We start from the raw sequence: 14,116 nt of genomic DNA, 5'->3' as shown, positions 1-14,116 counted from the left end.
GGGAGACAAAGGACCAGTTAAAGTCCCTTTGCTGACTTTCATTAACTTGGCACTCCCTGGAAGGGGACCACAGAAACACACAGAATCACAGAATGTTAAGGGTTGGAAGAGACCTCTGTGGGTCATCTAGTTCAGCCCCCCTGCCGAAGCACCCAACAACAACATGCAAGTAGTCCTGGAAGTTTCTGGAGGTTCTTGGTCAAGACACAGCTTGGGACACCAATATTTGTAGCTCACCTGTCAGACTGATCAGCAACGGTGATGCTCATATTCATCTGTTGCTCACAAAGAAGGTAAAGCTGGTTCATAGATGTAAAAAACATTGTCAACATTGGCTGTCATAACCATGAAATAGTGGAGTCTGATCTCCCAAGGAGAAAGAGAGCAGAAGAATGCAGATGCTATGCCTCAAAGTAGCAAAGTCTGGCCCAGTCTTGCGACTGCAAGGGCAGCAGAGCTCAGTACAGCCGGTCGTCAAGGATGGTGTCTTTCAAGCAGGAGACTGCATGTCAATAGTCAGGAAAACAAGCACAAGTACGAGGAGAAGAGCTTGGGGAAACAGGAAACTCAAGGAGAAGCTCCATGGAGAAAAAGAAGCGTAGAAGAGGTGGATGCAAGGATGGAAACAAAGAAGGAATTGAGAATTGCTACTGGTTTTAGAAAGGCCAGAGCTCCCCCAGATGTCACACTTGCAAGGGAGTTCAAGGCCACAACAATGAGCTGTTACTCTTTTAGCACAGTTAAAGAAGAAACAAAGACTCTCTGTGGCCACTGCAGAATTCAGGAAGAGCAGAGGTAGGTATGTCTGAGGTAGTCTGTGTGCTCTTTGCCTCAGTCTTCACCAGCAAGGTCTCACAGTTCTGTGTGCCTAAGAGAAAGAACCCTAGGCGAAACCCAGCAGCAGACGGAGATCAAGTCAGGGATTTACTTAGATAAGGTCAACCCTTAATAGTGCATTGGGCCAGATGGGAAGAATCCAAGGATGTTGAGAGACCAGGCCAATGTCATAGCAGGGCCAGTCTGATACATTTTGAAATTTCATCATAACTGGAGAAAGCAGAAAGCAACTCCTGCAGACATCTTCTACAGAGACCCAAGGACTGAGCAGAGGAATTACAGGCTGCAATGACAGAGGCCAGGAGCTGCATGGCTGGGCAGCATCTCTGTGGAAATGGGTCTGGTGATCCTTGACTTTTATTAGGCAAAACGTGAGCCAGCAGCAAAGGCAGCCAACAGCATCCTGGGTGGTATGAGCAGGAGCCCAGCCAAAAGCAGTCATTACCACCCTCTGCTCAGCACCTTTCACACCATACCCTGCACAATGACAGTGAGACAACAGCAAAGAGGAACCTGTTCACTGGAGGGCCCCTATGGTAGTAATGCTCCAATAATCCTTCAAGTGTTTGCGTGATTTCCCTAAGAGTATCAGTATCTACAACAAAAGCAACCACCAAAGCATTAATCTGCCTAAATATAAACATCTGCAGGGGAGCAATCTGCATCTGTGGTAGCCCCTCTAGGCAATGTCAATGGAATCAGTATTTGCAGTAGAAGGCATGATATCCAATCCAAAAGCACATGTCTGAAGGGGTTCAGATGAAAGGTGGTCTTTGTGCCCCATGCTGTGCAAGCAGTTGTGGGATGACAAACAGCTGCTAGAGGAAGAAAGGCGTCAAAATGTAATATTGAAGGAAGAGTTAAGGAATCAGCTTCTGAGGGAGGCAGACTCCTTGCCAGAAACAGAAGTAGTGCTGGTAGAGAAAGGGATACAATCAATCTATCCCCAGGGGGACTTGAAGGGAGCAAAAGAGACTGTAGGAACCCCCTCCGATGTATCCGTTGGTTAAAATGGAATAGGGATATGAATACAACAGTGACAATCGCCCCCAGGTTATGACTAAAGAAATCCCTTTCATAGAAACTTAATTCCCAAGCTACGAAAAGATTTTGCGAGCACTGTGAGAGAATCAGAGACTGAATATGTCTGGAGGGTGTCCCTGTCGGGGGGGGATGGGATCTTGTTGTCAGAAAGGGAAGTGGAAGGGTACTGGGGCCCAGGCGCGTTTTTAACCACCAGCGATTGCCAAGCCCCATGGTCGCTGACTCAGAGGGCCGCGTACTGGGTGGGGGGGTTGGACCCACTGGAGAGGGGGGATCCCCTGCCATAACGAGCACGACAGATCAGTTACGGGAAAGTGTGCAGAAAGCGGCTTGCCTTCAGATGATGTATGACCGGGAGTTCAAGCCTAATCTGAGCTCCCCAATGCTGCTGCCGGCAGACCCCGAAAGAATGACTCCCCTGATATGGGGGCTTCCCGCTTCCCTGAAACCCATAGGGATCCAGCTGCAGGGAAGAATTCAAAACACCCCCAGCGAGGAGAGAGCCATGGCTGCCCTGGAGGGGGGGAGTGACCCCGACCGTCGGCAGCCAGGGAGGGAAGTGTGGACATGGGGTCAGATAGCCCAAGAGCTGATTAGCTATGGGAGGAAATACGGACCTGTTCACCGGCCATATCCAAGGGTTGAAACCAGAGCCGTGAGAGACGCAGAACAAGGGAGTGGATCGACATTTTCCTCGAGGAGAAGCCAGGATCTGGCCAGGAAAGAAAAGCCCCTGAATCGGCAGGGGCTCCATCAGTTAGAGCTTCAGAAGGTCATTCCCCAGGACCTAATGGATGGACTCCTGAGAAGAACCTAGAACGGCTTGTGCAGAGGTGGTCAGGGTGAGAAATCACTTTAGGACCAGGTCCTAGTGCCCCACCCTAGGTGAATCTGGAGGGGGAATGAAAGAGGGAGAAGAAGATGGTGGGAAACGAAATCCTCCACCCCCCCAGGGTGAGGGGGGAGGTGGGGGGTGGATGTTTGTAAGACAGCTCACCTGCAATAACAAAGGGGATTTATTGATTATGGTGGTGGTAGAGCCAAGGAGGAGACCAGTAACCTTTTTGGCTGACACTGGAGCACAAATTACTGCGCTAAGCCAGGTCGAGGCAGAACGGTGTGGAATTTCAGTCCCACCCAAATGCCTGATAGTTTTAAACGCCTTGGGGAAAACTCAGACAGTGCCTGTGACTCCGGTGACATTATGGCTACCGGGGCAGGGAGAACCTGTGGACATCATGGTAACTGTGGGACCTTTCCAAATGAATCCTTTAGGTATGGATGCTTTGAAGAGTAAACAGTGGTGTGATGTCCGGGGAAATGCGTGCTCCTTCAGTGTCCCCCAAATTAGACAATTGGCCAAAACCCCCGGCGTGGAGGTGCAACCACTACAAGCGGCGCCTGCCCTCCCCCTTCTAAATTAACGAATGTGAAACCCTACCTGCTGCAGTTGGGAGCCGGGGAAGGCACAGCCCCTGTGCTGGCAGAGCTGCGGGAACAAGGGGTGGTAGTTCCCACGCACCCGCCTTACAACTCCCCTGCCTGGCCAGTGGGAGCACATTAGCACCATTCAGGAACACACGTACCCAATTCTGGCAACTACTGATGTTAAGGATATGTTCTTTATGGTACACTTTCAACCTGCAGATCAAACCTGTTTTGCTTTCACCTGAGAAGGACAGCAGTACACTTTCACGCGGCTTCCCCAGGGGTATAAGCACTCCCCCACATTAGCTCACCATGCCCTAGCGCGGGAATTAGAAGCGATACCCATACAAGCGGGGGTGAAGATTTATCAATATATAGATGATGTGCGTGTGGGAGGAAGTCAGATAGAGGAAGTTGGGGAGGCGCAGTGGGACATTATTACCCATTTAGAACACATATGGTTGACGATTCCACCTGAGGAGATACAATCCCCTTCTAGTGAAGTGAAATTTTTGGGAATCTGGTGGAGGGGGGGAATGATGTGTATCCCCCCCGATACTCTGTCCTCCCTTGACCTAATTAAAATACCAGGATCAAAGAAAGATCTACAACATGCATTAGGACTACTCGTGTTCTGGAGAAAACATATCCCTGATTTTTTAATTTATTGCGGAAAAGTGCCCGATGGGAGCGGACCCAGTTCCACGATGAGGCGTTACAACTGTTGGTGTCTGAGGCAAATGCCTACCAAGCCCTTGGACCTATCCATCCGACGGACCCAGTCCCAACAGAATGGGGGTTTGCCCGAACTGGGCTCTCGATTCATTTGTGGCAAAAGGGGTCAGAGAGACCTATTTGGCCCATCGGGTTCTATTCACGTAGTTTCAAAGATGCCGAGAAAAGGTATGTGACTTGGTAAAAGGGCCTATTTGTAGTTAGTCTAGCTTTGAGAGAGGCCGAACAAACCATCCGACAGCAGCCCATAATCCTTCGGGGCCCATTTAAAGTGACCAAAGCATTTGTAACAGGAACCCCACCCCCTGACGGGGTGGCCCAAAGAGCCTCCATATGGAAATGGTATGCACAATTAGAGCATTATTGCAATAATTTTTCCGTATCTGAAGGAGCTACTGAAGTGCTAAATATACAGGATGAGGTAGACCTAGGTAAGGATGCGCCTCAGCTTTCTTCTCTGATACAAATAGCTCCCCTATTTTCCAAACAGTTACAGAACGTGTGGTTTACAGATGCTTCGTCGAAGCAAGAAGGAAAGATTTGGAAGTATCGAGCTGTGGCACTTCAGGTCGGGACTAAGGAACAAATCAGCACTGAAGGGGAGGGCAGCGCGCAGGTGGGAGAGCTAACCACAGTGTGGAGTGTATTGCAGCATGAGGCCCAAGCTGCTTCCCCTGTACATATTCATACTGACTCCTACGCGGCACTTAAAGGCTGCACAGAGTGGCTACCATTCTGGGAACAAAATGAATGAGAGGTTAATACGATACCGACATGGCAGTTGTCCATACTGTGTCAGACCTCAAGAAACAGCTTCTGCAACCAGGCCAGACCTCCTGAGGAGAGACTCTGCATCAACATCAGTCAGAGAATGCTGCTGTCACCACTTATCAAAACTCCAAGATGATAAACTACACCTCTTTAAAATGAAAAGACGTTTTTCTTAGAAGCTTTTTGAAATCTTTCTCCATAAATATATCAGGAAATCTCTCTAATAAACTGTATCAGACTAGAAGAAAATTACAAGAAGAGGCATAGTTTGTTAGGGCTTTCTTCACTGTAATGAGCCCCATGGAGTGTTTGAGCTGAGTCCTTGAAGCTTGGGTACTGAGAGGAGATTTCACAAACCTTTCCACAATTGAAAATGAGGAGGAAAAACATCCTGAGGACCCTGAAGCATTGCTGAGTCCCACTGAGGACCATTACCAGCAAAGCTTCCCCAGAGACTCGTTAGAGCAGAGAACTGGAGGCCATGATGGCAGGCAGCAAAGGGAAGGTGCAGGCAGCTCAGATGCTGAGAACACCCTGGGTGTGTCTGGTGAGGCAGAAAGGCCAAGGGCTGAGCCCCAGCCCCTGGCAAGGCAGATCCTGTCCCTCAGGCCTTGCTCAGGGCTCTTGCTGGGGCAGTGGGAGGTGGGGTGGGTGATGCTGAGGGAAGGCCAACGGGGTGACAGTTCCCAGCCTTCCTGGGGCTGTGCAAGGAGGCAATGAGCCCCCCCAGTGCCTTAGGACAACAGGTCTCCTCAGAGGCCTTGGTGGCAGAGACACCTGTCATAGCCAAGGGGACAAAGCCTTGGGTTCTCTTGGCAAGTGCCAACCTTGCCAGGGCCCTTTGCCATCTCCACCAGAGCTGGTCCTATGCTGTCCCACAGCTGCTTGTGTTTCCCTGCAGGTTGCAGACACCCATCTCGCTTCCTCACCTTGCTCTCACCCTGCCATTTCCATCCAGCCACAGGTGTCTGTCCACCCTCTCGCTCTGTTCCTTGAATCACAAAGAAATGGACTGATCTCATCCTCCTTCTGGGTGACTTCTTGTACCACAGCACTACCACTTGAGTCACATTCCTTCCTCCTCATGTCTAGATTTCACCTGCCAATCTGCACTGTGTGGTAGCTGTTTGTCTCTCCTGATGTTTCCTTCCTCCAAGGAAAGCTCCATCATCTCAGAAACCACCCTTCTAGGAAGCATCCCAACCCACCAGGCCTTCTTTTGGCCTTTTTCCTGACCACCGAGGAGTAGCCTCCCTATCATCTCCCAGCGCTGCCAGCCTTTCAGCTTCTCGGATAGACATGCCCAAGCTGAGTGCCTGCTGCTGTCCCATCATGAGCTCAGGCAGAAGAGACACGACACCCAAACTATCAGCCCCCTTCCTGCAGTGAGCCTGGGTCCTTCGGCAGAGGGGATCTCCCAGTCCATGTGCCAGCCAGGTGCCTGCTGTTGGCCTGTCACAGACACCGGCAGAGGGGACCTTAAAAGCACATATCCCCACCATGAGCCAAGGGCTGACCTATCAGCAACTTCAGAGAGAAGTGACCTCACAGTCCCTTTCTCAGCCATGTGCCTGCTGTTGGCCAATGACCTCCAGAGGCACAAGTGATCTCACAGACCCGTTCACAGTCATTGGCTTGCTACTGGATTATGAGCTCCCGAGACAATATTGACCACATGCTACTGTACCCAACCATCACCCTCCTTGGGGCCCAGTACTTGAGCAGATAAAATTAAGCGTGTTTCATCAATTTTATGTAATAAATTTCCTGTCAACCTTTGGAGTGGAGATATGATCCACAGAGGAACTGCTGTATTTATACTTCTTCATTTTCTATCACTGCTTCTGCCTCTCATCTTTTTCTTCTTCATCTGTCTGTTCTGTCTTCAAAGAGCTCTGAAACTAAAATCATTGAAGCATAGAATAATGCAAGCTAGAAGAGACCCCTGAACACCATTGTACAGGGTCTGGCTGGGATGGAGCTCACTTTCCCCAGAGCAGCCCACATGCTGCTGTGGTTTGGATTTGTGGCTGGAACGATGTTGATCACGCGTCAGTGTCTTGGCTATTACTGAGCAGTGCTCACATCGCATGAACGCTGTCTGTCCAAACCCTCCCATGGTTGCTGGCTCAGGGTGGGCCAGTGGCTGGGATGGGACTCAGATGGGATAGCTTACCTGAATTAAACAATGGGATATTCCATGTGACATCATGCTGAGCATGCAAACTGATGGAAAGGAGTTATGGGAGGAGATGACATTTTTTATTCAGTGATTTGTCTTCCAAAGCTGCTTCTACATGTCCTGAATCCTTGCTTTCAAGAGGTGGCTGGACATTGTCTGCTGATGAGAAGAAGAGAGAAAAACTCCTTTGGTTTTGCTTTCCTTTTGTGTGTGGCCTTTGCTTTTGCTTTTTTCTGTAATCCTGCTCCTCACCCCACATTAAACTGCCTTTAAACTGCCCCAAATTTTTTTCACCTTCACAGTGAGATAGTGGCTTGGTGAGCACCTGATAGTTTGCCAAATTTAACTCACCATGGGTATTTCGGGTAACTCTCTGTCTGTCCTCGTTTTGGTTAAAACAGAACCAATTCTCTTTCACTGAATCTTCTTTCAGCCAAGTTCTTCTGCGTAACTGCCTTCTTCTGAAGTTGGTTGCATATTTTTCAGACAGAGTCCACTCCAGAGCTGATAACACCTAATGTTTATAGTTTTACTGAGCTAACAGTAGGAAAGGAATGCAGAAAATGTCCATGTTTATAATTATTTCTATAGCCGCCAAGTTCATTGATAAACCTCTTATGTTCCACGATTGAGAGGTCATAAAGGGTGGTACTTGCAGGGAGAGGAGGACAGAACAGGTGACCCAATATTGACCAACGTGATACTCCATACTATACAAGTCATACTCGGTTTGAAGGTGGGGGTTCGTGAGGGTCTTTTGGTCTTTGTCCATGGCCACCTACTGAAGAGGAGCCTGCTTGTTGTCCTGTCTATTATCCTGATCCAGATTCCGATCCACGCAGTCCTGAATCCATATCCCATCTACTGCTGAGTCCAGACCGCGACTTGGTAGTGTCTGCCTGGCAGCTGTTCTCATAACGTCAGCCCCCAATGCACACAACTCAGGGAAAGTCAATATTATTTTGTTTATTTCTGCATTTTTCCCATTATTATTGGCATTATTATTAAAGCTATTTTATTTTCCAATTTGTAAGGCCCTCTTGCTGTTCCTCCATTATCCTTTCCCCTGGTGAGGAGGGCAGGGGTAACAGCGAGCATCTGCCGCTCTATTTATTGCCGCCCTGCTCTAAAAAGTGAACAAACAGACAGAAGAAACTGCCCCACAAATATCGTTCTAGATCCCATCACCTCGTAACATCCCCAGCCCACAGCCAGGCAGGGTTCTCTCCCTCGTCACTGCGATGGCTCCAGGGACTCAAGAGACACATGGTAACACATCGATGTTTTAGTTACATCTGAGCAGTCCTTGCACAGCATCAAGGCTTTGTGCCTTCTAATGCTACCCTATGATCAAGTAGCCTGGGGGTGCCCCAGAAGCTGATAGGGGACATGGCTGTGAAAACTGACCCCAAGTGACCAGAGGGGTATTCCATATCATATGATGTCATGAGTGAGCAAGCAGCTGTGTGGGACTTTGCTCTCTACCAGACAACACCCGTCCATCAAGGCAGACTCAGACATAACTGGCTGAGGAGCAACCTCAAGGAGGAGGCTTTGGGCATTACAAGGGATACTGTAGGAGCCAGTGGTGCTAATCAGAAATATGGCCATGAGCATATTGGGCTGCACTGGGAGGACTGTGGCCACCCAGACAAAGGCAGTTCTTGTCTGTCTTGACTCAGCACCGGTGTGGCCACATCTGGAGCAGTGTGTCCCAGTGTGGGGCTCCCCATTTTGGAGGAATGTGGAGGAACTGTCGTGTGGCCAGAGAAATTCTTCCGCGATAGGGTTAGGGGTCGTGTGTGGAGAGGCTGAGAGACCTGGGCTTCTTTAGCCTGGTGAAGAGCAGGCTGAGAGAAGAATAGTAGGTGCTCAGGGGACCTTGAAAATTTCTCTCCGAGATGATGGCACTTTTTTTTGGGTAGTGGGAAACAGGTTGAGAAAGGGCAACCATCAGAAAGTTCAGCTTTGGAAGTCCACAGTGGATCTGAGCATAAAGATATGTCATTCTGAGTGCAGTGCTGTGGTACAAAAAGTCACTTGGAGGGAGCCTGGATCTGCCCATGGCTTAGTTTTTCAAGGAACCTCTGGTGAGGATGGAGAGACACCAGTACATGTAAGGGACATACTGGGGTGAGAGCAAGCTAAGGAAGCACATTGGGTGTCTGCAGCCTGCAGGGAAACAGGTACAGGCATGGGACAGTGTAGAACTGCCTGTGGTGGACATGGCCAAGGGCGCTGGAAAGGCTGAAAAGCCATGACAGAACCGAGGTCTTTGTCTCCTTGAGTAAGGCAGATTTCTCTGCAGCCAAGGCCTAAGAAGAGGCAAATGATCCTCAAGGCAATGGAGGCTCATTTCCTCCTTGCATGAACCCTGAGGAGGCCAGGAGGTGTCATACCATCGTCCTCCTTCACTTGCCATCACACTCCCCACAACCCCAGGAAATACTCTGAGCTACCAGTGAGGGACTGGATCTCCCTTTCCTGGAGATGGGGGTCAGGGCTTGGCCATCCTCCTTCATCAAAAAATCTCACAGTTTTCTCAGCATCAGATTTGCTCACACTTTACCTTTGCCTGCTTGGAATCATGGCATCTGATTATCTTCTCTCAGGAGTCTGTGTCGGTAGTGGCCCTCAGTGGGACCCATTAATGCTTGAAGGTACTTTGGGACTAACTTCACATTTTGACTTCCGGACAGGTTTGTGCAACCTTCTCTCAGTATCTCAGGTTCATGGACTCAGCACCAAATGCACCCTGGGGCTCATTACAATGCAGAAAGCCTTCATGTGCCTTTCTCTTCTCCTTGATTTTTCAGCTCTTATTGCCTTATATTGCTAATTGGAGCTGTTTCAAAGAGGTAGATGAAGGGGAAGAGTTGAGTGAGTAGTTAATAAAAAAAGAGGTTAACTTCTTAAGAGTATTTTTTATAGTTTTTCAGTCTATAGAAGAAGGGATAGCAGCACTCTACAACAGATATTGATCCATGCTGTCTCCTAAGGAGATAAGACAAGGCAGGAAAAGCAGTCCCTTGGGGTCTCTATGGACAACCTTGCTCCTCACCTTCCCAAGCCCACCAGTTCCCTCATCAGCCTTCTGGCACTTGCATCACTTCTCCTCATGTCAGACTTCTCCACTGAGCTCTGCAGCTGCCTGGTACAGCTCCTTTGCACCAGCTCCCACCTGCTTTCCTTAGAGAACCGAGCTGCACACAGGCACAGAAAGGGTTCTCTTCCTTACCAACAAACGAAAGTGAAACATTATGCAATTTAATAAACTTAACAACTCTCTCCTCAGCTGCATGCAAAGTCCAGGCAGCATCTCATGTGGTGAACCTTTCACAAGGCATTTCCATAAAAAAACTGATTTAGACAAACTGATAAGAAAGAAGATATATAAAATCAGTGAGGCGTTGACTAAAGAGTTATCCTTCTCAGTGATGGGGCAGGTTCCTAACTGCTTGAAGCTCAAAGCAGAGGCCTTGTAGTGGAGAGGTATCTGAATGACCAAATACCAAGTGAAGGAGGAAACCTGAGTGTAATGAGAAGGGCATAATTCCACATAGTGTGCATTGCCATTGAATCATGAGAGGCAGAAGCTCCTAACATGATGAGGGAGGTGAAATACTAGACCGTGTTTTGGTAATACAAGAGCACAGAAAGGTCAATATTTATTCTCCTGCGCCTAGCACACTTGCTGGAAATTCCCGTTCTGTCATGGTGGGAAAACACCGTCATTTCTGAAAAATACTCCAATGATTCAGCTGATCAAAATGTGCTTGTAGAGTATTTTAAAATATAAATGTAATAATATTGTGCATCAGTTATCTGACCATAAATAGGCAGTGCCCTTTCTAGGGGCCCCAAAGAACCTGGGGTGCGGGGCTGGGATTGGCACCCATCCCAGAGGACATGGGGAGACCAGAGGACCACAGGAATCTGCAGTTCATCCTGTGAGAAACAAAGTTTGACCAAGTGGTTCAACGTTTGATTCAGCCCAAATTTCAAAAGCCCCAAGGACAGAGATTGCCCAGCCTCTCTGGGTGACCTGTTCCAGCACTTGGCTGAACTCCTAGGGAAAAATGTTGTCCTTCTCTCCCAGCAAAACCTCTCCCCTTTTCCCTTCCTCCCATTGTCTTTTGTTCTCCCACCACGCACCATGGTGAAGAGATGACATCTGTATTCGCTAGGACATCCTCATAGGAACTGATAGGCTGGAATAAGGTTCCAGTTTGCCTCCCATGATCCCCCAGAAACCTCTTTGTGCCCTGTGCCACTTCTGTTCCTCCTGCTTGAGACAGCAAGGATGAGCAGGGATGGTCATTCCCCCCCTTGCAGGCACTGAGTGCAGGAGCAGGAGGGAAGTGGCTGTGCAGCAAAATTCACATATAAATCTCTGGTGAGTGACCAGTGCTGTAAATGGCCAAATAGGGAGCCCACCAGTGAAAGCTCATTCAGCTCCCTCTTTCTAATACATCACCACATGCCCTCCTCCCCTCAGACCATGGAGAATTCTAACACAGCAGAACGAACTAACAGGGTTAAAATCTTCCAACTGTCCCTGACCCCAGCTTTGAAAGAAGAGCCCCACCTCCAGACGCCAGCACTGAGAAAGTCGCCTTTTATTACAGAGATCTGATACATGAGGCCACATGCACCATCAAGCCACACACATGTGCAAAGACCTCTGGGTCAGACAGACTGGGTTCATGTCTCTGAGTAAGTTGAGTGGATGCAGACATTCCTAGAGAAACAGATTTATCGCAGGCAAAATGTCCAAAGCACAGGAGGTTTCCCAAGATACACTGGAAATCTCTTGCGAAGAGACATGGACAACTCATTGCTGCTGAAATACTACTGACTGAATAAGCTTCTTCAGGGCATCTTTGAGCTCCTGGTTCCTCATGCTGTAGATGAGGGGGTTCACTGCTGGAGGAACCACTGAGTACAGGACAGCTATCACCACATCCAAGGAAGGGGAGGAGATGGTAGGGGGCTTCAGATAAGAAATCATGATAGTGCTGACAAACAGGGAGACCACAGCCAGGTGAGGGAGGCATGTGGAAAAGGCTTTGTGCCGTCCCTGCTCAGAGGGGATCCTCAGCACGGCCCTGAAAATCTGCACATAGGACAGCACAATGAAAACAAAACACCCAAAAGCTATAGAAACACTAGCCCCAAGAAGCCCAACTTCCCTGAGGTAGGACTGTGAGCAGGAGAGCTTGAGGATCTGGGGGATTTCACAGAAGAAGTGTTCCACAGCATTGCCCTTGCAGAGAGGAATTGAAAATGTATTGACAGTGTGCAAGAGAGCATAGAGAAAAGCACTGCCCCAGGCAGCGGCTGCCATGTGGACACAAGCTCTGCTGCCCATCATCGGTTCATAGTGAAGAGGTTTGCAAATGGCCATGTAGCGGTCATAGGCCATGACGATGAGAAGACAGTACTCCCCCACAATCAAGAAGACAAAGAAAAAGAGCTGGACAACACACCCTGCATAGGAAATGGCCCTGATGTCCCAGAAGGAATTGGCCATGGACTTAGGAACAGTGGTGGAGATGGAGCCCAGGTCGAGGACGGAGAGGTTCAGGAGGAAGAAGTACATGGGTGTGTGGAGGCGGTGGTCACAAGCTATGGCGATGATGATGAGGCTGTTGCTGAGGAGGGCAGTCAGGTAGATGCCAAGGAAGAGCCAGAAGTGCAAGAGCTGCAGCTCCCGTGTGTCTGCAAATGCCAGGAGGAGGAAATGGGTGATGGAGCTGCTGTTGGTCATTTACTTTCTCTACACACGGGGTCCTGTTCCTAGAGGAAGAATCAATGAAGAGTTAGGGGAGACTTCTCAGAGGAAAATCAAAGCTTTGCTCTGCAGCGGTGGGTTCATGGGCATGGTGGCACAAGGGTTCATGGCCATTGTGGGCCAAGGTCCAGACCTGGTGTGAGACTTTGCCAGAGGAATCTGCTCTTATTGCAGAAGGGATTTTCAGCATCTGCACTGCCAGTGCTAACGAATGGGGATGGCAGAAGGCAGTCTCAGAGGTTTTGGGTTCTTGCAGCTTCCATCTTGTCACCTTGGGGGTGTGTTTGGATGTCAGAAACCCTCAGAATTTCTGCTGCACTCAGGGAGAAAAGAGGGAGTCTTGTGAGGTGAAACAATTGCTTGTGGCTTAGTGCAGAAGGAGGGCAGCTGGTCTGTCCCTCTGCCTTGTTCTGAGCTGCCCTGGGCTTGTTCTTCGTAAGGTGGATGATGAGCACAGTCCTATGTTATCCTGAAAAACAATCAGATGCTACTGAGAACAGAGGGATCCAGTGCAGACTGCTAAATGTCTCACCCTTTCTCAAGGTCACAGCGCCTCACTTCTAACCAAGGACACGCATGGCTCATTTCATCAACCCAACAGGGTTTTCTCCCTTGTAGCATCTCTGTGCTTCTCCATGGGGCTTGCACATAACAAAAGGGTGTGACAGGACAGGTTTGCATTGTGGAGGGCAGCTCACAGCTTTGAAGGATACCTCAAGGAGATAGCCAAGTGTTCAAAGGATAGCATATGGTGAAGGGAAAAGCAGTTGATCCTCCAGCCCCACAGACTGCATTGCCCACAGCCCCACAGGGGAGACGAAAGTTGGGGCACTTGTTCCCATGGACACAGCTGCAGAAATGGAGCCACAAAATCAGCCTGTGATGCTGCAGGTGAATGTCCAGCTCGCTAACGAAGCTGACAGCAAGAATGAAATAACAACAACAAGAACACAGAGAAGTGGAGAAGCAAGCAAATATCCAGAGAGGGTCTGGATGAGAGATGCCAGGGCAGAGGCAGCTGGGCCCTCAGCACAGCGTCACCCTTACCAGACACCAACATTGCCGGGCAGTTGAGTTCTGAGCCCCTGTGATCTGCAGCAGAGAAATGGAGATGTGGCTGGAGAGCTGCCCCCTGGCTCTGCTGGAGCTCTGCTGCAGAGGAGGTGGTTCATGGTTTGGAGACCTCAGCCCTGAGGGCAGAGGCTTTGGTGGGTGGGAGACGAGGCAAGGGCTCTTGCTCAGAGGAAGGGGTCTGCATTGGAGGGGATCACATGGAGGTTTCTGAATTCTTCCTCCCACAACAGTTCTGGTTTTCATTTCTACTC

General features: G+C 49.3%; 1 protein-coding gene and 1 pseudogene across 1 annotated transcript; one reads left to right on the top strand and one right to left on the bottom strand.

The window, feature by feature from the left end:
• Positions 1-1,830: 1,830 nt before the first annotated feature.
• LOC142363059 (uncharacterized) lies at positions 1,831-2,727 on the top strand (annotated as a pseudogene).
• Positions 2,728-11,831: 9,104 nt separating this feature from the next.
• LOC142363024 (olfactory receptor 14J1-like) lies at positions 11,832-12,770 on the bottom strand. The gene has a single exon (XM_075434820.1). It carries the CDS (start codon positions 12,765-12,767, stop codon positions 11,832-11,834), a length of 936 nt encoding a protein of 311 aa, XP_075290935.1. The 5' UTR covers positions 12,768-12,770.
• Positions 12,771-14,116: the final 1,346 nt, after the last annotated feature.

The sequence above is a fragment of the Opisthocomus hoazin genome, chromosome 13 (assembly GCF_030867145.1).
Source record: "Opisthocomus hoazin isolate bOpiHoa1 chromosome 13, bOpiHoa1.hap1, whole genome shotgun sequence".
NCBI lineage: Eukaryota > Metazoa > Chordata > Aves > Opisthocomiformes > Opisthocomidae > Opisthocomus > Opisthocomus hoazin.
The sequence above is the reverse complement of the archived record's forward strand: the minus strand, read 5'-3'. Positions and strand labels throughout refer to the sequence as shown.

What these genes read in the sequence shown, in the direction of transcription:
- LOC142363024 (XM_075434820.1), bottom strand. Translation starts at nt 12,767, where the DNA reads ATGACCAACAGCAGCTCCATCACCCATTTCCTCCTCCTGGCATTTGCA.